Genomic DNA, 27766 nt, shown 5'->3' with positions numbered 1-27766 from the left:
GTAGAGATATTGGTGTGCAAAAGAGCAAGTAAATAAATAAAAACAGTATGGGGATGAGGTAGGTGAAAATGGGTGGGCAATTTACCAATAGACTATGTACAGCAGCAGCGATCGGTTAGCTGCTCAGATAGCTGATGTTTGAAGTTGGTGAGGGAGATAAAAGTCTCCAACTTCAGCGATTTTTGCAATTCGTTCCAGTCACAGGCAGCAGAGTACTGGAACGAAAGGCGGCCAAATGAGGTGTTGGCTTTAGGGATGATCAGTGAGATACACCTGCTGGAGCGCGTGCTACGGATGGGTGTTGCCATCGTGACCAGTGAACTGAGATAAGGCGGAGCTTTACCTAGCATGGACTTGTAGATGACCTGGAGCCAGTGGGTCTGGCGACGAATATGTAACGAGGGCCAGCCGACTAGAGCATACAGGTCGCAGTGGTGGGTGGTATAAGGTGCTTTAGTGACAAAACGGATGGCACTGTGATAGACTGCATCCAGTTTGCTGAGTAGAGTGTTGGAAGCCATTTTGTAGATGACATCGCCGAAGTCGAGGATCGGAAGGATAGTCAGTTTTACTAGGGTAAGCTTGGCGGCGTGAGTGAAGGAGGCTTTGTTGCGGAATAGAAAGCCGACTCTTGATTTGATTTTCGATTGGAGATGTTTGATATGAGTCTGGAAGGAGAGTTTGCAGTCTAGCCAGACACCTAGGTACTTATAGATGTCCACATATTCAAGGTCGGAACCATCCAGGGTGGTGATGCTAGTCGGGCATGCGGGTGCAGGCAGCGATCGGTTGAAAAGCATGCATTTGGTTTTACTAGCGTTTAAGAGCAGTTGGAGGCCACGGAAGGAGTGTTGTATGGCATTGAAGCTTGTTTGGAGGTTAGATAGCACAGTGTCCAATGACGGGCCGAAAGTATATAGAATGGTGTCGTCTGCGTAGAGGTGGATCAGGGAATCGCCCGCAGCAAGAGCAACATCATTGATATATACAGAGAAAAGAGTCGGCCCGAGAATTGAACCCTGTGGCACCCCCATAGAGACTGCCAGAGGACCGGACAGCATGCCCTCCGATTTGACACACTGAACTCTGTCTGCAAAGTAATTGGTGAACCAGGCAAGGCAGTCATCCGAAAAACCGAGGCTACTGAGTCTGCCGATAAGAATATGGTGATTGACAGAGTCGAAAGCCTTGGCAAGGTCAATGAAGACGGCTGCACAGTACTGTCTTTTATCGATGGCGGTTATGATATCGTTTAGTACCTTGAGTGTTGCTGAGGTGCACCCGTGACCGGCTCGGAAACCAGATTGCACAGCGGAGAAGGTACGGTGGGATTCGAGATGGTCAGTGACCTGTTTGTTGACTTGGCTTTCGAAGACCTTAGATAGGCAGGGCAGGATGGATATAGGTCTGTAACAGTTTGGGTCCAGGGTGTCTCCCCTTTGAAGAGGGGGATGACTGCGGCAGCTTTCAATCCTTGGGGATCTCAGACGATATGAAAGAGAGGTTGAACAGGCTGGTAATAGGGGTTGCGACAATGGCGGCGGAAAGTTTCAGAAATAGGGGTCCAGATTGTCAAGCCCAGCTGATTTGTACGGGTCCAGGTTTTGCAGCTCTTTCAGAACATCTGCTATCTGGATTTGGGTAAAGGAGAACCTGGAGAGGCTTGGGCGAGGAGCTGCCGGGGGCAGAGCTGTTGGCCGAGGTTGGAGTAGCCAGGCGGAAGGCATGGCCAGCCGTTGAGAAATGCTTATTGAAGTTTTCGATAATCATGGATTTATCGGTGGTGACCGTGTTACCTAGCCTCAGTGCAGTGGGCAGCTGGGAGGAGGTGCTCTTGTTCTCCATGGACTTCAGTGTCCCAGAACTTTTTGGAGTTGGAGCTACAGGATGCAAACTTCTGCCTGAAGAAGCTGGCCTTAGCTTTCCTGACTGACTGCGTGTATTGGTTCCGGACTTCCCTGAACAGTTGCATTTCCCGGGGACTATTCGATGCTATTGCAGTCCGCCACAGGATGTTTTTGTGCTGGTCGAGGGCAGTCAGGTCTGGGGTGAACCAAGGACTGTATCTGTTCTTAGTTCTGCATTTTTTGAACGGAGCATGCTTATCTAAAATGTTAAGGAAGTTACTTTTAAAGAATGACCAGGCATCCTCAACTGACGGGATGAGGTCAATGTCCTTCCAGGATACCCGGGCCAGGTCGATTAGAAAGGCCTGCTCACAGAAGTGTTTTAGGGAGCGTTTGACAGTGATGAGGGGTGGTCGTTTGACTGCGGCTCCGTAGCGGATACAGGCAATGAGGCAGTGATCGCTGAGATCCTGGTTGAAGACAGCGGAGGTGTATTTGGAGGGCCAGTTGGTCAGGATGACGTCTATGAGGGTGCCCTTGTTTACAGAGTTAGGGTTGTACCTGGTGGGTTCCTTGATGATTTGTGTGAAATTGAGGGACATGAGACCCGAATGCAGTTAGTAAACCCTACATGAAACCCCCACGTATAGCCTATAAAATAACGTGTGCCTCTTTTTAGCTGTCATTGTGACTCTTCAGACAGTCACACATTTGATAGGCCTAAGCAATTCCCTACATAGTCATCTCTTGTCACAATTCAGAGGCATGAGGGAAAATGATATATTCTCCTGTCCTAGAGCCTAGGCTATTTTATATCCAGTCCCCTATCCCACTGAAACCCCAATTCCCGACTCCGGGCTCGCATGAAAATTCCTAACTTTATTCTGTAATCCATAGGCAGCACATCTCTTGCCTATTCATGTCGAACCGCTATAACGTTTTCCCCGCTTCTTTCGGCTGGCTCTTTCTTGCTGCGGATACGAGAGCTTCGGTGATCAACAAACTGTATGAGAGAATAGATATGGATATTTATTTTAACAGTGTTTTCCCCGTTAAGATGCCTTTATATTTAAACTAGGTTCACACTTCATCTGCCCGTTATTCATGAGAGATATTTTGTAATTCGCTGGAGGTTTTCTAGCAAGTTTAGCAACTTTGGTCATTTGACTTTTGTTTGACTGCTTTTACAAAGTTTGTATGATTCGACAACGATCTGTTTTTCGAAATAGCCTACATCTGAAATGCGCTGAATTCACTGAGGAACATGATAACCCTCGGGATTTTATGAACAGCCTGTTTCGCAATTCACAACAATGTAATTGGCGTTCAAAGACAGTTACTCTATCATCACTAAATGTCCGTTTGATTTGCTCTGTAGTCTTTTCATAGTGGCGCAGCGCCCCTCTTATTTGAGGACAACCCTGGCGTAGTGACCATATCTTTGTTTTAAACACTTTAGATGGGCGCTTCCGATTTTTGCGGTATTTCCCGGGACACCTTCGGGATAAATATGAATTATTCCCGGTATTGAAACTAGTTAGATTTTCAGGAAAATATGAATCCTGATTGTGTTATTTCAGACAGGATCCCCTTTGCACAATAAGGAAAAATCAGCTACGTTGGTGGACATTTGAGCTAATGTATACCTCTGTGTGTTTTCAATGTGAATCTGAATACTTTACACATTTACAGCCGATGTACTGTACTAACATGCTGTGGTTTAGTGTAAAATGAAGAGCGTGCTGTGGACGTGTCTGTGCATGTGCCGTGTGTCTGTGGGTTTTGAGTGTGCATCGGGTCGTAGGCTTGTGTGTTGGTGGGCTTCTACGTGTGTGTTCTTACGCACTGTATTTCACATCCATTATGTCGATCTGATCTCATGGTTGCTGAGAGTTGGGGGTAGGAAATGCCTCCGTGGGATATGGATAATCCTAAACATAGGGATTCCGGTGGGGGTGAATGCTGCTGGGCAAATATTGAGATGGGTGTTGAGTCCATCCAGTCACAAAGGACAATCCCCGTAATTCATCTGCCTCCCCAGTCCCCACAACTGAATCCTCAGACCATTGAATAAATAGTGTTATGCTGTATATGGCTCTACCTCACAGACTTTTGGGTCCTTGAAAAGCGCTATTTAAATATCATATATTGTTAAGAGGGTATAGGCACAACAAGGATGCTGTAGTGGTGAAAAGATCCTTGATCCATAGAACAACTCAGCCAATTTATCTGATCAGACTACTGGAAATCTCATTTGTCATGACCTGATTGGCTAAGTCATTATTTTGTCCTGGCCTGATTGGCTAAGTCATTATTTTGTCCTGGCCTGATTGGCTAAGTCATTATTTTGTCTTGACCTGATTGGTTCAGTTATTATTTTGTCCTGACCTGATTGGTTAAATTAGTATTTTGTCCTGACCTGATTGGTTAAGTAACCCAAGACAAATTACCACTGGACAATTTTACAGTACTTTACTCTGTGAGTCTCTGCTGTGTGTAAGCCTAAAATAGGTCTATTTCTCTTTCTCCCGTGTCCTAGCTTCGATGTGGAGAATGGCCCGTCTGCGTGCTGCAGCCCCTCGGGTCTCCAGGCGTCCCCTGGCTCCGGCCTGGTCCTGCACCCCAACCTGGGGGCCCACGGGCAGCGCCGAGAGTCCTTCCTCTACCGCTCTGACTCGGACTACGACCTGTCGCCCAAGTCTCGCGAGTTGTCCCGGAACTCCTCTATCGTTGGAGAACTGTGAGTCCGCTTGACACGTCCTGACAAATATACTGTATTGGAATAGTTTTGCATCTTGTTCCAATGCATATATGCTTAGCTCACTCATATCACTCAACCCTGTTGAAACCCAGGGAAAAGTGGTTGGTTGTAATCACATTTTATTACTATCCAACCTGTGGCTTTTATTGGCAAAGACATTTATTTTGAGGGATTTTTCAGGGTTTTTTATTTGAATCACTGTTTATCCCATGTTGATTTCTGTTCTTCAGGCATGGAGAAGACCTGATCGTGACCCCCTTTGCTCAGGTAAATATATTCTCTACTTGTGACTCTACATGGAAATACATTTTCGGAAACGTAATGGATTGTATTATTTAAAATAAAGAAAGACCTTGGAATGATCACATGTAAGTGATCGTTAGATGTTCTCTGGCTTTAGGTTCTTGCCAGTCTCCGCACGGTACGGAACAACTTTACCACCTTGACCAATGTACAATGTACCGCCAAGTAAGTGTTCCTACAGTTGTTGTTTTGTCATAGGGGTGTGATGTATGATTGTGCACCTGTACTAAAATGTAAATACTTCACCAACACGTGTCACTTGGTGTCACCAGTGTGCCACAGAATGAACCTTTTGGGTGTTAAGGCTTCAGCCAACCACTAGGTGGCACTTGGGTCCAGTTGATTTCATGCTGAGACACCACACCACCATACTTTATGTTGTAACACAGACACCACAGACACCACACCACCATACTTTATGTTGTAACAGACACCACCCCACCATACTTTATGTTGTAACACAGACACCACAGACACCACACCACCATACTTTATGTTGTAACAGACACAACCCCACCATACTTTATGTTGTAACACAGACACCACAGACACCACACCACCATACTTTATGTTGTAACACAGACACCACAGACACCACACCACCATACTTTATGTTGTACCACAGACACCACACCACCATACGTTATGTTGTAACACAGACACCACATCACCATACTTTATGTTGTAACACAGACACCACACCACCATACTTTATGTTGTAACAGACACCACACCACCATACTTTATGTTGTAACACAGACACCACAGACACCACACCACCATACTTTATGTTGTAACACAGACATCCCACACCACCATACTTTATGTTGTAACACAGACACCACATCACCACACTTTATGTTGTAACACAGACACCACACCACCAGACATTATGTTGTAACACAGACACCACAGACACCACATCACCACACTTTATGTTGAAACACAGACACCACACCACCACACTTTATGTTGAAACACAGACACCACACCACCACACTTTATGTTGAAACACAGACACCACACCGCCATACTTTATGTTGTAACACAGACACCACAGACACCACATCACCATACTTTATGTTGTAACACAGACACCACACCACCAGACTTTATGTTGTTGTAACACAGACACCACACCGCCATACTTTATGTTGTAACACAGACACCACACCGACTTTATGTTGAAACACAGACACCACACCACCATACTTTATGTTGTAACACAGACACCACAGACACCACAGACACCACACCACCATACTTTATGTTGTAACACAGACACCACAGACACCACAGACACCACACCACCATACGTTGTGTTGTAATGCAAGCCATGTCTTATTTTACAAGGAATGATTGAACAAAATGTGTTACTTTAAGCTATTTCTTAATTTATTTAATGAGGATTGATTGTACAAAACGTGTCTTAGTTTGTATCGCTGCCAAGCATGTGTACTGTTGTACTTGTAATGTTGAAATCCATGTAGTTATGATGTGTATGAATTGGTAAAGCATATCGACAGATATGATATTACTGTATATACACTGTGTGTATAAAACATTAGGAATACCTGCTCTTTCCGTGACATAGACTGACCAGGTGAATCCAGGTGAAAGAAGCTATGATCCCTTATTGATGTCACCTGTTAAATCCACTTCAATCAGTGTAGATGAAGAGGAGGAGACGGGTTAAAGAAGGAGTTTTAAGCCTTGAGACATGGATTGTGTGTGTGTGCCATTCAGAGGGTGGATATTTAAGTGCTTCTGAACGGCGTATGGTAGTGGGCAAAAGAGGGTGCAACTTAATATCAGGAAGGTGTTCCAAATGTTTTGTACACTCAGTGTATATTGTAGTGTGTGTATGAGCAGTGTATGATATGCTGAACAAAATTATATAAATGCATCAATTTCAACGATTTTACTGAGTTACAGCTCATATAAGGAAATCTGTGAATTGAAATACATTAATTAGGCCCTAGTCTATGGATTTCACATGACCGGGCAGGGGCACAGCCATGGGTGGGCCTGGGAGGGCAAAGGCCCAGCCAATCAGAATACGTTATTTTCCCCCATAAAAGGGCAGAAATAAATACTCCTCCGTTTCAATCAGCTGTGGTTGGTCTCAGTCAATCCTGCAGGTGAAGAAGCTGGATGTGAAGGTCCTAGGCTGGCATGGTTACACGTGTTCTGCAGTTGTGAGGCCAGTTGGATATACTGCCAAATTCTATAAAATGACATTAAGGTAGAGAATTGAACATTCAATTATCTGGCAACAGCTCTGGTGGCATGCCAATTGCACACTCCCTCAAAACTTGAGACATCTGTGGCATTGTGTTTTGTGACATTTTAGAGTGGCCTTTTATTGTCCCCAGCACAAGGTGCACCTGTGTAATGATCATGCTGTTTAATCAGCTTCTTGATATGCCACACCTGTCAGGTGGATGGATTATCTTGGCAAAGGGGAAATGATCACTAACAGGGATGTAAACATATTTGTGCAGAAAATGAGAGAAATAAGCTTTTTGTGCATCTGGAACATTTCTGCGATCTTTTATTTCCGCTCATGAAAGATGGGACCAACACTTTACATGTTGCGTTTATAATTTTGTTCAGTATAGATACACACAGTAATATCAGGTAGATATATTTCAAAACTTCACACACAATAAGATAAGAGTCTTAAACAACCACTGTCTGTATGCAAGGCAAAGTGATTGTATCAATGAATACTAAATCCTAAAATACTCAATACTTAAGCTATTACCTGTTGAAAACAATGACCTGTGAGTCAAACTCTGCCTTTAAAACCTATTCTAGTATAATCAGGTTTTAGAGGCAGAGTTTGACTCCCAGGTCATTGACTGTTGTATGTCCTTCAGACCATGAGTCAATATTGACCACAGACATGTGGATATGAGGGTTACCTCAGAGCTCATAGTAATGAGTGATAAGTAACTCCATTCAGATACCATCAAGGTAAATATTTAAGAATAAGTGTACACTTAAGAGGGCGAGAGACAAAGTGTGTGCGTGTGTGTGTGTGTGTGTGTGTGTGTGTGTGCAGTCCTTTTAATCCAGATCCTGTGTTTCTCTCCTCCTCTCCCCCTGTTTAGGAGATCACCTGCTGGCCCCCAGCCTCCCGTCACCAGAGTGTGTCAGTCAGGTGAGCTCTCTGATGATGCCCATTCCAACGTTTCAAACTCCAAACACTGTATACTTAACCTGTCCCCGTAGTCACATTACGTTAATGAGGAATCACTGAAATGATGAAATGAAGTTTTTTAAGTTCATTTTGAATTCACATTCAAAGGATGAGTACACATTCTATGACTTGCTATAAGCATTCAAACATACTCATGGTATTACACGAAGGTGGTCATAGAACATTTGTCAACTTTTTTTTCTCAGAAAACCAGAAACATAAGTGTATGGTGCCAAAAGGAGGGTGATTTGGTGCCAAAAGGCAGGGGGATTTGGTGCCAAAAGGCAGGGGGATTTGGTGCCAAAAGAAGGGTAATTTGGTGCCAAAAGGCAGGGTGATTTGGTACCAAAAGGCTGGGGGATTTGGTGCCAAAAGGCAGGGGGATTTGGTGCCAAAAGGAGTGTGATTTGGTGCCAAAAGGAGGGTGATTTTGTGCCAAAATGCGGGGTAATTTGGTGCCAAAAGGCGGGGTAATTTGGTGCCAAATGGTGGAGTAATTTGGTGCCAAAAGGCAGGGTAATTTGGTGCTAAAAGGCGGGGTAACTGGTTATGGACACTGGTTATAAAAACAAGCTGCCCTCCAGACCTGGGTTCAAATTGTAGTCGTTTTCCTTTCAAACACTGTGTGTTTTCATTGAGCTTCCCTGGCTCAATGGAACCAATGGAATCATTCCAAAAGTGCAAACGCTGCCCGTCTAACACTCCAGACTGGCTCAAGTATATGTTAATTTAAAAGAAAACAAACTATTTGAACCCAGGTTTGCTCCCCTTACAGCTGAAGGGTGCAATGTCATAATCACAGAAAATGAACCGTAGTGACTAAACAACAACACAAAACTTCCCTTGCCTTGATGTCACAATCAGAGATGAGATAGAAAGTCTGAAAAGAGAAAAAGTGAAAGACAGGAGAAGCGGTTTCTCTGCCCAGCTGGAGGATGGAAAGGTGAAGGAAGAAGTGCTGAAGCGAAAGGGGGATGTTTTGGTTTCCTGTTTGGTGGGTCTGTCCAGGTCCATTGACGTCAGGCTGGCCCACATCGGCACTTCCTATCACCACAGATGTGTAGACGTTCAGGAAAAAATACAAGATAAGACAGTTCTGAGGAGTGTTGAATTGTACTTCCCTCGTGTGCACACGCAGATGCAGGCACACATACCCCCACACCAACTCTGTGGAAAAGGGTATGCTGAAACGAACCAATGGAGGGTGCAGTACCCACAAGTAAACACAATGATGAAGATACAGACACTGTACAGATACAAAATGGAAAGCTTGGTGTATAACTTCCGACAGAGACGGCCGGAGCCGACAGAGACGGCCGGAGCCGACAGAGACGGCCGGAGCCGACAGAGACGGCCGGAGCCGACAGGGATGGCCGACAGAGATCAAATCAAAAATCAAATCAAATCAAATTTTATTTGTCACATACACATGGTTAGCAGATGTTAATGCGAGTGTAAAATGCTTGTGCTTCTAGTTCCGACAATGCAGTAATAACGAGCAAGTAATCTAACTAACAATTCCAAAAAAAACTACTGTCATACACAGTGTAAGGGGATAAAGAATATGTACATAAGGATATATGAATGAGTGATGGTACAGATGGTACAGATGGTCGCCTCAGCCGCGTTCTCAGGAAACTATGCATTATTTTTTTCAATTATTATTATTTATTTCTTTATGTATTATTTCTTACATTGTTACCCCAGAAAATCTTACATTTTATTACATACAGCCGGGAGGAACCTTTGGATATAAGAGCAACGTCAACTTACCAACATTACGACCAAGAATACGACGAAGCGGATCCTCTGTCTGGTCCACCACCCAGGAAAATGGATCGGATCCCAGCCGGCGGCCCAAAACAACGGCACTGCAGAAGGGGCAAAAGAAGCGGATCCTCTGTCTGGTCCACCACCCAGGACAATGGATCGGATCCCAGCCGGCGGCCCAAAACAACGGCACTGCAGAAGGGGCAGAAGAAGCGGTCTTCTGGTCAGGCTCCGTAGACGGGCACATCGCCCACCGCTCCCGAGTTTACTACTCGCAAACGTCCAGTCTCTTGACAACAAGGTGGACAAAGATTGTAATGTTCTTTGTTTCACGGAAACATGGCTCACTCGAGACATGCTATCGGAGTCGGTACATCCACCTGGTTTCTTCACGCATCGCACCGAGAGAAACAAACATCTCTCTGGTAAGAAGAAGGGCGGGGTGTATACCTTGTGATTAACGAGACGTGGTGTGATCATAACAACATACAGGAACTCAAGTCATTTTGCTCACCTTACCTAGAATTCCTTAAAATTAAATGTCGACCGCATTATCTACCAAGAGAATTCTCCTCGATTATAATCACAGCCGTATATATCCCACCCAAGCAGACACATCGATGGCCCTGAATGAACTTCATTGGACTCTATGTAAGCTAGAAACCACATGTCCTGAGGCTGCATTCATTGTAGCTGGGGATTTTAACAAGGCTAATCTGACACCCTAAATTTTATCAGCATATCAAATCCGCTTCCCGGGATGAAAAATCCTGGACCATTGTTACTCTAACTTCCGCGACGCATACAAAGCCCTGCACCGCCCTCCTTTCGGAAAATCTTACCACGACTCCATTTTGTTGCTCCGAGCCTATAGACAGAAACTTAAACAGGAAATGCCCGTGCTCAGGTCTGTTCAACGCTGGTCCGACCAATCAGATTCCACTCTTCAAGATTGCTTCGATCATGTTGAATAATAACATTGATGAATACGCTGATTCGGTGAGCGAGTTTATTAGTAAGTGCATCGGTGATGTTGTACCCACAGCAACTATTAAAACCTTCTCCAACCAGAAACTGTGGATTGATGGCAGCATTCGTGCAAACCTGAAAGCCCGGACCACTGCTTTTTATCAGACCGAATACAAACAGTATAGCTATTCCCTCCGCAAGGCAATCAAACAAGCTAAGCGTCAGTATAGAGACAAAGTAGAGTCGCAATTCAACGGCTCAGACACGAGAGGTATGTGGCAGGGTCTACAGTCAATCACGACTACAAAAGGAAATCCAGCCCCGTCGTGGACCACGATGTCCTGCTCCCAGACGAACTAAACAACTTCTTTGCTCGCTTTGAGGACAATACAGTGCTAACGACACGGCCCGCTACCAAAACCTGCGGGCTCTCCTTCACCGCAGCCAACGTGAGTAAAGCATTTAAACATGTTAACCCTCGCAAGGCTGCCGGCCCAGACAGCATCCCTAGCCGCGTCCTCAGAGCATGCGCAGATCAGCTGGCTGGTGTGTTTACGGACATATTCAATCATTCCTTATCCCAGTCTGCTGTTCCCACATGCTTCAAGAGGGCCACCGTTGTTCCAGTTCCAAAGAAAGCTAAGGTATCTGAGCTAAATGACTATCACCCCGGTGCCCTCACTTCCGTCATCATGAAGTGCTTTGAGAGACTAGTCAAGGATCATATCACCTCCACCCTACCTGACACCCTAGACCCACTCCAATTTGCTTACCGCCGCAATACGTCCACAGACGACGCAATCACACTGCACACTGCCCTAACCCATCTGGACAATAGGAATACCTATGTAAGAATGCTGTTCATCGACTACAGCTCAGCATTTAACACCATAGTACCCTCCAAACTCGTCATTAAGCTCGAGACCCTGGGTCTCAACCCAGCCCTGTGCAACTGGGTCCTAGACTTCCTGAAGGGCCGTCCCCAGGTGGTGAGGGTAGGAAACAACATCTCCACCCCGCTGATCCTCAACACCCTACAAGGGTGCGTTCTCAGCCCTCTCCTGTACTCCCTGTTCACCCATGACTGCGTGGCCATGCACACCTCCAACTCAATCATCAAGTTTGCAGACAACACTACAGTGGTAGGCTTGATTACCAACAACGACGAGATGGCCTACAGGGAGGAGGTGAGGGCCCTCGGAGTGTGGTGTCAGAAAAATAACCTCACACTCAACGTCAACAAATCAAAGGAGATGATCGTGGACTTCAGGAAACAGCAGAGGGAGCACCGCCCTATCCACATCGACGGGACAGTAGTGGAGAATGTGGAAAGTTTTAAGTTCCTCGCTGTACACATCACGGACAAACTGAATGGTCCACCCACACAGACAGCGTGGTGAAGAAGGCGCAACAGCGCCTCTTCAACCTCAGGAGGCTGAAGAAATTTGCCTTGTCACCAAAAACACTCACAAACTTTTATAGATGCACAATCGAGAGTATCCTGTCGGGCTGTATCACCACCTGGTACGACAACTGCTATGCCCACAACCGTAAGGCTCTCCAGAGGGTAGTGAGGTCTGCACAACGCATCACCGGGGGAAAACTACCTGCTCTCCGGGACACCTACACCACCCAATGTCACAGGAAGGCCAAAAAAGATCATCAAGGACAACAACCACCCGAGCCACTGCCTGTTCACCCCGCTACCATCCAGAAGGCGAGGTCAGTACAGGTGCATCAAAGCTGGGACCGAGAGACTGAAAAACAGCTTCTATCTCAAGGTCATCAGACTGTTAAACAGCCATCACTAACATTGAGTGGCTGCTGCCAACATACTGACTCATCTCTAGCCACTTTAATAATTAACAATTGGATGTAATAAATGGATCACTAGCCACTTTAAACTATGCCACTTTATATAATGTTTACATACCCTACATTACTCATCTCTTATGTATATACTGTACTCTATACCATCTACTGCATCTTGCCTATGCCGTTCGGCCATTGCTCATCCATATATATTGTTTTGTACATATTCTTATTAATTCCTTTACACTTGTGTGTATAAGGTAGTTGTTGTGAAATTGTTAGATTACTTGCTAGATATTACTGCATGGTCGGAACTAGAAGCACAAGCATTTCGCTACACTTGCATTAAAATCTGCTAACTATGTGTATAAAATTGTATTTGATTTATATTTGACGTACGCACACACACACACACACATTATTCCACCCATGCTGTTTAAGACTAGAAGGATACCATCAAACCTATCTGGTTGTAATTCAGCATACTGATGCTTCTCCCAAAATTGTAGTAGGTGGTACATTTTACGTCCCCAAACCTTGACCCTAAATACCTTTGTAGGTACTGAACAAATGATGACAACTTTACTAACAAATCATTGTTACAGTTTTTCTCAATTGCTAAAACACAATTTCTGAAACCTTGCTCCATTTCCTGAAAACATTAAACACAAAACCTCATCTTCAAGCACTATTTACATAACCTCTGACTTCTCTCGCAAAATTAAACATTCACCTCAAAACAGTTTTACCTGTGTTCAAAATCAAACACTGCTCTCAAATAATCATAAACAAAGTGATCAAAATGATATACACTCTCAAGCAGTCAGTAAACAATACACCGAAAAATAGAAAACACATTGTTCAAAACATACAATTCCGTCATTGTCTTTAGATGAATGAAAACATGTTCTATCATAGTAGCTCAAAATTTATCAGAAATTACTGCAATTTTGTTTTCTGTTCTTCCTCCTCCTTGTACCACTATTTTTACAGCACTGTACCCTGCATCTCACAAAGTTGTCCTTTGTCTCTGTGATACTGTAATTCTTGTTTTTTGTTGATATGAACCTGCAACCAGTCAACATCTATTGAGCAGTCAGTACTGTTAATAAATGGAAAGCACAATGTTCAGGGCCATACAATTCATCCATTGTACAGTATACAGCCTACAATGCACTGTACTACAGTATCCATTCTCAGACGTTCTCCTTCCCACCTTCAACAACCTGTTTGCTCTCTGAACTGGCTTATATTGGTTGTGTCGCATCATTTGAAACAGGTTAAATCAATTTTGAGTGGTTGTGTTCAATCAATGACATGTCTTCTCTATTTGTATTTGATTGTTGCCATTTGTGTTTACCAGTATGGATGACATGTGCATTAGAGTGCAGAATGTGTTTTGAGAATGAGAATGTGTTTAGAGTTTTGCTGAAAAGTCTAAGTGAGATCTGCAAATTGTGTTTTACCATGTGAAATGGTGTAAGGTATTGACAACAGACTGCATAATTAGCTAAATGAGTCCAGGCAACTGAGAACTTTGTTCAGCCAATGGGTTTTAGTGTTTTAGCAATTGAGAAAAACTGTAATACTGATTTGAACCAGAACAATGAACTAACGTGTCAATAGGAAGGAACTATGCTATCCAGGTCTGTCTTCTGTTTGGCAAAGCCGATAGAATTTCATCGACAGGAAAAGGAGAACAGAGTTTTCCTGTTTTGCGTCCGTGTTTTGTTAGATTAGGCAGTAGTCTCTTTGAGAGAGAGAGAGAGAGAGAGAGAGAGCGAGAGCCGTCTGGATAATGGTACACTCTTAGAAAAAAAGGTGCTATCTAGAACCTAAAATGTTCTACCTGGAACCAAAAAGGGTTCTCTTGTGGGGACATTAGTCGAATACTATCACGGCATGTAAGCTAGTTGAAGGATATGTGGTTGGGTCTGAAAACATGAGCTGGGATTGTGGCAAGCTGGTTTGTTAATCTTCTTAACAGGGGATTGTTTTAACTGAAGCCCTTTGAGCAGCCTCTTAGAAAATGAATGTTTACTGTACCAGTGACTGTGTGAATGGGACCCTTAGGGATGTTTATACAGTCTCTCTGTCTTTCCAATGCCATACAAAGATACTACTTAGAATGCATGCCCAATAAGTTACTTAATTGTACTAGTGTGGACTTTGGAACAGAGTGTGTGTCTTGAAGAGTTTGTATTTGTGTAGGGTTTGATGGGGGAAGTCGTAACCGAAGATATGTGCATGAAACTCAAGCTCAACGTTTCTCTGGTGTTGGGTAGAATGTTTGTGCATACTTTGTGTTTGTGTGTGTGTGTGTGTGTGTGTGTTTGTGTGTGTGTGTGTGTGTGTGTGCGTGTGTGTGTGTTTGTGTGTGTTTGTGTGTGTTGTGTGTGTGTGTGTGCGTGCGTGTTGTGTGTGTGTGTGTGTTTGTGTGTGTGTGTGTGTGTGTGTGTGCGTGTGTGCGTGCGTGCGTGTGTGTGTGTGCGCGTGTGTGTGTGTGTGCGTGTGTGTGTGTGTGTGTGTGTGCGTGTGCGTGAACATGTGAATGTTTCTGTGTCAGAAAGACCTCAGTGTGAGACTCTTTGTGCACAGTGGAAGCGACTGTGTGTTTACATCTGTGCAGACAGACTAAACCAGAGTTCCTGAACCTGGCCCCCCCCGAAGTTTTCTGAGGCCAGAAAATCTTATTGTTTTGGGGGAAATAAAAGACTGTTAAAAACAAAAAAACAAACAGCAAATCAGATTTTTTATTTTGTAAATCTGTTCCAAGTATTCCCACATGTAATAGGGAGACGTGATCATATACAAATGGAAGGTTTGAAATGATGATGTTTTAGTCAAACATTACATCTGTTTGGGCTTCTTGCGCACAGTTTTCAGTCTACAAATGATTTGTAATTATGTTCCCTGACCATCCGCTCAAGAAAAAATACAGCCCACGACTGAATCTAGTTGATGGCCCTTACCTCTACTGTATGCTTAATGTTTATCTCAGTATGCCTTTTCCCAAAGTTGTTCAGACACAACACACATGACTCTGTAAAAGGAGTTAACTCAACAAGACAACACATTACTAACATACACATTCCTAGCCCAGAAACCAAACACACATGTGACTGTTTGCGTAGTTTCCCATGGGTGTGGGCCCCACTCAAAACATTGGTCATCCACCTTTTGTTTGATATTGTAAACTACGTCATGAGAGGATAATTATTGCGGAATGTAAAGTGGTTACTGAAGCCGGGTGGTTTATTCCATCAAATTCTGCTTTGATGTCACTAAAGCAATTACAGACAAGTATATGCAATTATAGGCCATTCAAATGTGTATATATACAGTGTGCCTAAATTGGGCATATTTGTGCATGTCCTCATTTTGTGTGTGCGTGCGCGCGCGCGTGCGTGTGTGTGTGTGTGCGTGCGCGCGTGCGCGTGTGCGTGCGTGCGGGTGTGTGCGTGTGTGTGTGCGCGTGTGCGCGTGCGCGTGTGCGTGCGTGCGTGTGTGTGTGTGTGTGCGTGCGTGCTGTCGAGTCCATTGACAGCACATAAGACTTCACTCTTCAGTCCGTTATACAGGACTCCCGTCCAGTGTTAGTTAATCCTTCATGTCAAATCCCTGTTGTTTCTGTATTGGGCCCAGAGGACAGGGATCCTGAGGTGTATTTGTGGTGGGGAGGGTGTCAAACTCAGCAGACTCGACTGTTATTTTGATAGTTTAAAGAAATTGTGCCGCATTTGTAAACTCAAATTCCCCCATTAAGCCAGTTGATGAACTGATGATGAGTGTGAGAAAAATATTTGTTTTACTGTGCATTCAGTGGAGGGGATTTGTGTCAATTTCCCCAATCTACTCATCGGCTGTCCACATCTTGACATAAATGTTGTAGGTGAAGGTGCTTATTACTTTAGTGTATCCATCTCTCCTTCTGGATGATTCCTAGGTGATCAGGACAGGTCTTCCCCTCACGTCTCTATTAGAACAAATCAGTCTAACCGGCTGAAGGTGGAGGCCTCTCTCTCTTTCTCTCGCCCACACGCTCTCCCTCTCTCTCTCGCCCACACGCTCTCCCTCTCTCTCTCTCGCCCACACGCTCTCCCTCTCTCTCTCTCGTCCACACGCTCTCTCCCTCTCTCTCTCTCTCTCTCACCCACACGCTCTTTCTCTCCCTCTCTCTCTCTCTCTCACCCACACGCTTTGTCTCTCTCTCTCTTTCTCTCACCCACACGCTCTCCCTCTCTCTCTCTCTCTCGCCCACACGCTCTCCCTCTCTCTCTCACCCACACGCTCTTTCCTCTCTCTCTCTCTCTCTCTCTCTCTCTCTCTCTCTCTCTGTCTCTCTGTCTCCCTCTCTCTCCCTCGCCCACACGCTCTCTCTCTCTCTCTCTCTCTCTCCCTCTCTCTCTCTCTCTGTCTCTCTGTCTCCCTCTCTCTCCCTCGCCCACACGCTCTCTCTCTCTCTCTCTCTGTCTCTCTGTCTCACTCTCTCTCCCTCGCCCACACGCTCTCTCTCTCTCTCTCTCTCTCCCTCTCTCACGCTTTGTCTCTCTCTCTCTTTCTCTCACCCACACGCTCTCCCTCTCTCTCTCTCTCTCTCTCGCCCACACGCTCTCCCTCTCTCTCTCACCCACACGCTCTTTCTCTCTCTCTGTCTCCCTCTCTCTCTCTCTCTCTCTCTCTGTCTCTCTGTCTCCCTCTCTCTCCCTCGCCCACACGCTCTCTCTCTCTCTCTCTGTCTCTCTCTCTCTCTCTCTGTCTCTCTGTCTCCCTCTCTCTCCCTCGCCCACACGCTCTCTCTCTCTCTCTCTCTGTCTCTCTGTCTCCCTTGCCCACATGCTCTGTCTCTCTGGGCAGGAGGCTGACCCACACCCCAGTCTTGAAACTGGGGTGTTTTGCTGTTGTCTGTCTCTTTCTGTCTCTCTCTCTGGCCATCAGGCCCAAGTGTGGAGGACAGACTAACACAAACAACCAAAGGGAAGTGTGTTTGTGTGACTGCTTGTGACTCCCTCTGTTGTGAGAGAGGGGGGAGACGTGAGCTTGCAGATACTTCAGAACCATTTACTTTCTTCCAGCCAAACGTACTTTCATAGTCTCTGGGTTGTGTTCATTTGGGAACAACGTTTCAGAGAGTACCTCCCTGTTTCACTCACTTTCCTCCGCTTTGTGCCTACTGAACATGACTCCCGTAGACCCAATTTGTGTTCCTTCTAAGTGTCATGGTTAAGGTGAAAAACCAAATGCAAAGGAGGAAATAATCAAAACATATACCATCAATGGAAATAATATAACATAGAACAATATACACTCAGTGGCCAGTTTATTAGGTACACCCATATCTAGTACCGGGTCGAACCCCTCTTTGTCTCCTGAACAGACTGAATTATTCGGGGTGTGGAACCATTGCACAATTGGTATCAAGGGACCTAAAGTGTGCCAGGAAAACATTCCCCACACCATTACACCACTGCCACCAGCCTGTACCGTTGACACCAGGCAGGATGGGCCATGGACTCATGCTGCTTACGCTAGATCCTGACTCTGCCATCAGCATGACGCAACAGGAACCGGGATTCGTCGGACCAGGTAATGTTTTTCCTCAATTGTCCAGTGTTGGTGATGGTGTGCCCACTTGAGCCGCTTCTTCTTGTCTCTAGTTGATAGGAGTGGCACCTGGTGTGGTCGTCTGCTGCAATAGTCCATCCGTGACAAGAGCCGACGAGTTGTGCGTTCTGAGATATCGTTCTGCACACCACTGTTGTACTGAGCCGTTATTTGCCTGTTTGTGGACCGCCTGTTAGCTGCATGATTCTTGTTGTTCACCTCTCATCAACGAGCTGTTTTCACCCACAGGACTGCCGCTGACTGGATGTTTTTTGTTTGTTTCACCATTCTCTGTAAACCCTAGACACTGTTCTACGTGAAAAGCCCAGGAGGCCGGCCGTTTCAGCCAATTTCTAATGTTCAATCCAACAGTAACTGAATGCCGTCTGCCTGCTTTATACAGCAAGCCACGACCACGTGACTCACTGTCTGTAGGAGTGAACCATTTGAATCGCTCTTACAGACTGTAAGTCATTGGCTGTGGCTTGCTGTATAAAGCAGGCATCGAGGCATTCAGTTACTGTTAGGTTGAACGCTAGAATGGGCAAAACCAGTGACCTAAGTCACTTTGAGTGTGGCATGATCAGCGGTGCCAGGCGCACCGGATCCAGTATCTCAGAAACCGCCTGCCTGGGCTTTTCAAGCACGATAGTGTCTACGGTGAGAATGGTGCAACAAACAAAAGACATGGCAAGAATCATGTGGAAGCTAACAGACATATAATGGCCCAGTACAACAGTGGTGTGCAGAACGACATCTCAGAATGCACAACTCTTCGGTCCTTGTCACAGATGGGCTTTTGCAGCAGACGATCACACTGGGTTCCACTCCTATCAGCTAAAAACAAGAAGAAGCTGCTTCAGAGGGCACACGATCACCAACACTGGACAATTAAGGAGTGGAACATACCTGGAACATGACAGCGAGTTCAGTTTACTTGAGTGGCCTGGTCAGTGCCCAGACCTCAACCCAATGGAGCATCTTTGGGATGAAATGGGACGGGCTGTTTGCAGCATGAGTGTACCGCCGTCCAATCTGCAGCAACTGCGTGATGCCATCGTGTCAGCATGGACCAACATCCCTGTGGAACGTTTCCGACACCTTGTAGAATTCTCTGAAGAATTCAGGTTGTTCTGGAGACAAAGGGATCCAACCCGGTACTAGATGGGTGTACCTAATAAACTGTCCGGTGAGTGTATACATATATAACATTAATAATTGATTGCTTAGTTTTTTTTAAACATTGGTATCCAGCCGCCCTATACAAAGGCAATAGATTTAAACTTCAAGGCTCTCCAGTTAATATTTATTAGCTTTTACTATAAGCTCTTTTTTCTCAGAAGTCAAATGCTTGTTTATGTGATATAGTCACTCAGGGCTCAGAGTTCTTTCCTGAGCACATGACCTGAACAGGAAAAACTCCCAGCCCAATGTTATAGTACCTTTACTGCGTTTTGGTGAATGGCTACTGCACTGACCTGTAAATGAACTGGAACATAGCGTGGCCCATATAATTTAACTAGGTAAGTCAGTTAAGGAATCTATGCAGCCTGGAATCTAACCAGGGTGTCTGTAGTGACGACCTCTAGCACTGAGATGCAGTGCCTTAGACCGCTGTGATGCAGCCTGGAATCTAACCAGGGTGTCTGTAGTGACTCCTCACTGACTCCTCACTGAGATGCAGTGTCTTAGACCGCTGTGATGCAGCCTGAAATCTAACCAGGGTGTCTGTAGTGACAACCTCTAGCACCGAGATGCAGTGCCTTAGACCGCTGTGCCACTCGGGAGCCCGTTAATTACATAAAACTGATTTATAAGATCACAATGGCCAGCCCTCCAGTTAGCTTCATTCACTCAGTTTGGTCTAGGGGGGTTTAAGGCGAGAGAAAGGGGCAGTGTGAGGTGGCTGGTGGACGGAGGTGGGCTATGGGGGTGGATGCCCAGGCCTGCCCTAGTTTTTATTTTATTTTAATGCGTCTCTCAGGTTCACTGTTATTTTATATTATTTTTACAGTTTTAATTTGTTTAATTTAGGAGACGTATTGTGTGTTATGTCTCACCTTTTATTATTTGATTTGTTAAGGACTTTGAAATGAATCCTGTGTAAGACATGTGCTCTATAAATAAAGTTAGATTTGATTTAGTGGGTGCTACTGATGGGTCTCTGACAGAGGCTGGTTTGTGGGCCGAAGAGAGGAAACAAGAGAGCGTGATGGAGAGGAGAGAGGACTGAGAGAGAGGACAGCGGGCTGAGTCCACACTGAGGCCTGTTGTCCTCCCAGGCTCCCAGCATATGGCCGAAGCATTAAGACCGACTGTGTCTGGCTGCGAATAAAAGAAAACCTCAGTCTGCCTGAAAAAAAAGGCCTGTCATCTGGAAAAGTATGTTGCGATCTGTCTCTCTGAGTTCATTTTCAGAACCCAGAAATGCGTCATCCATACCACCGTTGACTGTTGACATTGTGAAATATCTCCTGACCCATAATAGCTGTGCATTTAAAATAAAGTAATATTAGGGTCCTTTCTGTTCTTGGTTCAGTTCAAACACTACAAGTCCTTATTACAAGAAGTGAAACATTTTGTGTCAAAACCTCATCACATAGGCCTCCCGGGTGGCGCAGTGGTCTAGTGCACTGCATCGCATAGGCCTCCCGGGTGGCGCAGTGGTCTAGTGCACTGCATCGCAGAGGCCTCCTGGGTGGCGCAGTGGTCTAGTGCACTGCATCGCAGCACATTGGTGCGGCTGGCTTCCGGGTTGGATCCGCGCTGTGTTAAGAAGCAGTGCGGCTTGGTTGGGTTGTGTTTCGAAGGAAGCGTGGCTTTCGACCTTTGTCTCTCCCAAACCCGTACGGGAGTTGTAGCGATGACTCATAAAACTATATTGTTCAGCACATTTTGCAAACACGAAACAAGTCTTTTGCCAAATGCTCAGTTCTGCTTTCATCCCAATTTACCTTTCCTGTAAATGATGCTTTTCCTGACCACATGACCTGACTCTGAAATACTCTGGGCACCAAGTAATTCACCTACCAGAGTTTGTCGTGGTCAGGTGACTGTCATGAACACTTCCCTAATAACTCCTGTATGTGAACAGAATGAACCAACCGACCGCCACTTATTTATCCTATGAAGGGAATCACATAAAAGGCAGTTTAGATGATTCAGTCAGTGGTCTTTGATGTTGGTGGACCAAATGCACAATGAAACCCTCTAATATCTTTATACATCTTCCGTAGAGGGAAAAGGCAGGATGTGGTTGCATCTTGGCACGTCTCGCCGACCCCGACCGCTCCGGCCAGACAGCTGCTTTGTGGTACTTGTCGGGTTTCAGCAACACCCCCCCTTATGAAGTCTCCCCTTTGATGAAGCTGTTGCACGTTTCTTGCTCAGCTTGGGGATCTAACAAAAGTCTTCAGATCTTAGTCAAGGTTGCACATCACCTTTTGATGAAGCTGTGGCACATTTCACTCTGGTCCGCCACTGCCACACCTGTGTAAGACCGACCAGGATTCAAACCCACGTCTCATTCATGCCATAAGACTCTTCAAGCATACAGTAGTATCCTCGTCTTCAAGTCTTAGACGAGGATACTCATCAAGCATACAGTAGTTGGCCTAACCACCCCTGTTATACATGGGTGTAGTCCAGTCTCCATGAAAGAGGTAGAGCAAGCATAGCTGCCTCTGCAGGAACTCACTTGTTTTTTTTTTAGGGGGAATTCCGATTTCATGGCTGCGCTTTTTTGACATCACACCAGTTTATAGGTGACATGATGGTGCCGTCGCTGTGACGTCAAAGCTCTTTCATGTGCTTTTATCAGAGTAATTGTTGCAAGTCGCTGTAACACACACTGGTTTGTCCCGTTGGGTCCAATCGGTTCCATATGTGAAGCCTTCAAAGTGGAGATCAGGGACTCCCACAGAAATAGCATAGGGAATGGGGACTCTTTAGTTGCTGAGAATGTTGCAGAACAGAGTCCCCATTCCCTGGCTTTCAGTACGCACCCAAAAGACTACTCTGCCTTTGAATGTTATTTCTTCTATTTGAAGGCTTCACATATGGAACCGATTGGACCCAACGGGACAAACCAGTGTGTGTTACAACGATTTGTGTCAATAACTCAGATAAAAGCACATCAAATCGCTATGACGTCACAGTGACAGCGCCATCTTATCACCTATAAACTGGTGTGATGTCAAAAAGAGCGGCCATCAATTCAAAATGTATTTGTCACATGCGCTGAATGCAACAGGTTTAGACCTTACCGTGAAATGCTTACTTACGAGCCTTTAAACAGCAATGCAGAGTAAGAAAATATATAAGCTAAATAAACTAAAGGAAGAAAAGTAACACAATAAAATAACAATAACGAGGCTATATACAGGGGGTACCGGGGGTACAGGGGATACCGGTACAGAGTCTATGGGCGGGGGTACAGGTTAGTCAAGGTATTTGAGCTCATATCTACATGTAGGTAGGGGTAAAGTCACTATGTATAGATAATAAACAGCGAGTAGCAGCAGTGTAAAAAATGGGGGTTAATGCAAATAGTCCGGGTAGCCATCTGATGAACTGTTCAGCAGTCTTATGGCTTGGGGGTAGAAGCTGTTCAGGAGCCTTTTGGATCTAGACTTAGTGCTCCGGTACAGCTTGCCGTGCAGTAGCAGAGTAAACCGTGTCTGGAGTCTTTGACAATGTTTAGGGCCTTCCTCTTACACCGCCTGGTATATACATCCTGGATGGCAGGAAGCTTGGCCCCAGTGATGTACTGGGCCGTACGCACTACCCTCTATAGCGCCTTGAGGTTGGATGCCGTGCAGTTGCCATACCAGGCGGTGATGCTCTTGAATTTTTTTAATGGAATATCTACAAAGGCGTACAGAGACCCATTATCAGCAACCATCATTCCTGTGTTCCAATGGCACGTTGTTAGCTAATCCAAGTATATCATTTTAAAAGGCTAATTGATCATTAGAAAACCCTTTTGCAATTATGTTAGCACAGCTGAAAACTGTTGTGCTGATTAATTAAAGATGCAATACAACTGGCCTTCTTTAGACTAGTTGAGTATCTGGATTATCAGCATTTGTGGGTTCGATTACAGGCTCAAAATGGCCAGAAACAAAGAATTTCCTTCTGAAACTCGTCAGTCTATTCTTGTTCTGAGAAATGAAGGCTATTCCATGTGAGAAGTTGCCAAGAAACTGAAGATCTCGTACAACGCTGTGTACTACTCCCTTCACAGAACAGAGCAAACTGGCCCTAACCAGAATAGAAAGAGGAGTGGGAGGCCCCGGTGCATAGCTGAGCAAGAGGACAAGTCCATTAGAGTGTCTAGTTTGAGAAACAGACGCCTCACAAGTCCTCAACTGGCAGCTTCATTAAATAGTATCCGCAAAACACCAGTCTCATTGTCAACAGTGAAGAGGCGACTCTGGGATGCTGGCCTTCTAGGCAGACTTGCAAAGAAAAAGCCATATCTCAGACTGGCCAATAAAAATTAAAGATTAAGATGGGCAAAAGATGACAGACACTGGACAGAGGAAGATTGGAAAAAATTGTTATGGACAGACGAATCTAAGTTTGAGGTGTTCGGATCACAAAGAAGAACATTCGTGAGACGCAGAACATTTTTAAAGATGCCTGAGGAGTGCTTGATGCCATCTGTCAAGCATGGTGGAGGCAATGTGATGGTCTGGGGGTGCTTTGGCGATGGTAAAGTGGGAGATTTGTACAAGGTAAAAGGGACCTTGAAGAAGGAAGGCATCATTCCATTTTGCAACACCATGACATACCCTGTGGAAAGCATTTAATTGGAGCCAATTTCCTCCTACAACAGGACAATGACCCAAAGCACAGCTCCAAACTATGCAAGAACTATTTAGGGAAGAAGCAGTCAGCTGGTGTTCTGTCTTAATGGAGTGACTGGCACAGTCACCGGATCTCAACCCTATTGAGCTGTTGTGGGAGCAGCTTGACCATATGGTGATGGAAGTGCCCATCAAGCCAATCCAATCTGTGGGAGGTGCTTCAGGAAGCATGGGGTGAAATCTCTTCAGATTACAGATTACCTCAACAAATTCACAACTAGAATGCTAAAGGTCTACAAGGATTTAATTGCTGCAAATGGAGGATTCTTTGATGAAAGCAAAGTTTAAAGGACACAATTATTATTTCAATTAAAAATCATTATTTATAACCTTGTCAACGTCTTCACTACATTTCCTATTAATTTTGCAACTCATTTCATATATGTTGTCATGGAAAACAAGGACATTTATTGACCCCAAAAGTTTGAACGGTAGTATACAGTGGGGCAAAAAAGTATTTAGTCAGCCACCAATTGTTCTCCCACTTAAAAATAGTAGTGTAGATTTAAATACATTAACATGTAGTGTGCGTGAATCTGTCTTCACTATTATTCTGCAATGTAGAAAATGGTAAAAATAAAGCAAAACCCTTGAATGAGTAGGTGTGTCCAAACTTTTGACTGGTACTGTGCATGTCAGTACATACACACAACAAGTAGGTCAGGATAGTTTGTGCAGTTGAAGTTGTAAGTTTACATACACCTTAGCCAAATACATTCCGTTTTTCACAATTCCTGACATTTAATCCTAGTAAAAAATCCCTGTCTTAGGTCAGTTAGGATCACCACTTTATTTTAAGAATGTGAAATGTCAAAATAATAGTAGAGATAATTATTTATTTCAGCTTTTATTTCTTTCATCACATTCAAGTGAATTGTGGCCCATTCCTCCTGACAGAGCTGGTGTAACTGAGTCAGGTTCTTAGGCCTCCTTGCTCGCACACACTTTTTCACTTCTGCCACACAGATTTTCTATAGGATTGAGGTCAGGGCTTTGTGATGGCCACTCCAATACCTTGACTTTGTTGTCCTTAAGCCATTTTGCCACAACTTTTGGAAGAATGCTTGGGGTCATTGTCCAGTTGGAAGACCCATTTGCGACCAAGCTTTAACTTCCTGACTGATGTCTTGAGATGTTGCTTCAATATATCCACATAATTTCCCTTCTCATGATGCCATCTATTTTGTGAAGTGCACCAGTCCCTCCTGCAGTAAAGCACCCCCACAACATGATGCTGCCACCCCCGTGCTTCACGGTTGGGATGGTGTTCTTTGGCTTGCAAGCCTCCCCCTTTTCCTCCAAACATAACGATGGTCATTATGGGCAAACAGTTCTATTTTTGTTTCGTCAGACCAGAGGACAATTCTCCAAAAAGTCCCCATGTGCAGTTGCAAACCGTAGTCTGGCTTTTTTTATGGTGGTTTTGGAGCAGTGGCTTCTTCCTTGCTGAGCGGCCTTTCAGATTATGTCGATATAGGACTCGTTTCACTGTGGATATAGATACTTTTGTACCTGTTTCCTGCAGCATCTTCACAAGGTCCAGGCAGTTAACCCACTGTTCCTAGGCCATCATTGAAAATAAGAATTTGTTGTTAATTAACTGACTTTAACTTAGCTAAATAAAGGTAAACAAGGTCCTTTGCTGTTGTTCTTGGATTGATTTGTACTTGTGCACCAAAGTACGTTCATCTTTAGAAGACAGAACGCGTCTCCTTCCTGAGTGGTATGACGGCTGCGTGGTACCATGGTGTTTATGTTTGCGTACTATTGTTTGTACAGATGAACGTGGTACCTTCAGGCATTTGGAAATTTCTCCCAATGATGAACCAGACTTGTGGAGGTCTACAATTTTTTTTCTGAGGTCTTGGCTGATTTCTTTTGATTTTCCCATGATGTAAAGCAAAGAGGCACTGAGTTTGAAGGTAGGCCTTGAAATACATCCACAGGTACACCTCCAATTGACTCAAATGATGTCAATTAGCCTATCAGAAGCTTCTAAAGCCATGACATCATTTTCTGGAATTTTCCATGCTGTTTAAAGGCACAGTCAACTTAGTGTATGTTAACTTCTGACCCACTGGAATTGTGATACAGTGAATTATAAGTGAAATAATCTGTCTGTAAACAATTGTTGGAAAAATGACTTGTGTTAGCACAAAGTAGATGTCCTAATCAACTTGCTAAAACTATAGTTTGTTAACAAGAAATTTGCGGAATGATTGAAAAACGAGTTTTAGTGACTCCAATCAAAGTGTATGTAAACTTCCGACTTCAACTGTAGGTGATGTGGACATCATGGAACTTGAAGCTCTCGACCCGCCACTCTACAGCCACATCGATGAGAATAGGAGTGTGCTCGGCCCTCCTTTTCCAGTAGTCCACAATCATCTCCTTTGTTTTGCTCACATTGAGAGAGAGGTTGTTGTTCTGGCACCACACTGCCAGGTCTCTGGCCTCCTCCCTATAGGCTGTCTCTTAGTTTTCGGTGAATTAGGCCTACCACTATTGTGTCGTCGGCAAAATTAATGATGGTGTTGGAGTCTGGCTCGGCCACGCAGCCGTGGGTGAACAGAGAGTATAGGAGGGGACTAAGCACGCATTCCTGAGGGGCCCCTGGGGACAGCTCGCCAGGAAGTCCAGGATCCAGTTGCAGATGGAGGTGTGTAGTCCTAGGAACCCTTAGAACCCTTTAGTCTCAGGAACCCTAGGACTAAACACCTCCCTCTGCAACTGGATCCTGGAGAAGAACTTTGAGGTCACTATGGTGTTGAACGCTGAGCTGTAGTCAATGAACAACATTCTCACGTAGGTGTTATCTTTGTCCAGGTGGTAAAGGGCAGTGTGGAGTGCAATAGAGATTGCATCATCTGTGGATCTGTTTGGGCGGTAAGCAAATTGGAGTGGCTCTAGGGTTTCTGGTGAAGATGTGAGCCATGACCAGTCTCTCAAAGCACTTCATGGCTACAGATGTGAGTGATAAGAGTCGGTGGTCATTTAAGCAGGTTACCTTGGAGTTCTTGGGCACAGGGACTATGGTAGTCTACTTGAAACATGCAGGTATTACAGACTCTGTCAAGGAGAGGTTGAAAATGTCATTGAAGATTGACCATGAAATCTGATGTCCCCCCCCAAAAAACTATATTTTTATCTTTCCATAATCAGTCTCTCTTTCTCTTTTCTCTGTTTTTTGTATCCTAATTTCTATGGTCTCCCCCTTTTTTCTCTTCCTACAGATGTAGGATCTTAATTTGATCACTCTTTTGTTGCTGAGTATTTGCTTGAAATGCAGATGAGCTTTGTGATTTACATAAATTCACTGAAAACCCGCACTAAAACCTGGTTACATTAACAGTATTGCACTTTTCATGCAGTCTAATTTTGTCCATCTAATAGCCTATCCACTGATCAAGCAACATTATGGACAAAATGTTAAAATCCTGTTGCTGCGACAATACTGGTCAAATTAAGATGTTTTTTTTTTAACCTTTATTTTACTAGGCAAGTCAGTTAAGAACAAATTCTTATTTTCAATGACGGCCTAGGAACAGTGGGTTAACTGCCTGTTCGGGGGCAGAACGACAGATTTGTACCTTGTCAGCTCAGGGAATTGAACTTGCAACCTGTC

General features: G+C 44.7%; 1 protein-coding gene across 1 annotated transcript in view; it reads left to right on the top strand.

Annotated features, from left to right (window-relative positions):
- Positions 1–27766, top strand: part of LOC112227157 (cAMP-specific 3',5'-cyclic phosphodiesterase 4B) — a 123062-nt gene that overhangs the window by 72836 nt on the left and 22460 nt on the right. Inside the window, exons 4-7 of the mRNA XM_042307670.1 lie at positions 4387–4587; positions 4839–4875; positions 5009–5076; positions 8028–8077. Coding sequence (XP_042163604.1) covers positions 4387–4587; positions 4839–4875; positions 5009–5076; positions 8028–8077 — 356 coding nt within the window. The remainder of the gene's footprint in view (positions 1–4386; positions 4588–4838; positions 4876–5008; positions 5077–8027; positions 8078–27766) is intronic.

Source organism: Oncorhynchus tshawytscha, linkage group LG28 (genome assembly GCF_018296145.1).
Source record: "Oncorhynchus tshawytscha isolate Ot180627B linkage group LG28, Otsh_v2.0, whole genome shotgun sequence".
NCBI classification, from domain to species: domain Eukaryota; kingdom Metazoa; phylum Chordata; class Actinopteri; order Salmoniformes; family Salmonidae; genus Oncorhynchus; species Oncorhynchus tshawytscha.
Note: the sequence above shows the minus strand (reverse complement) of the source record. Positions and strands in the feature narration are given on the sequence as shown.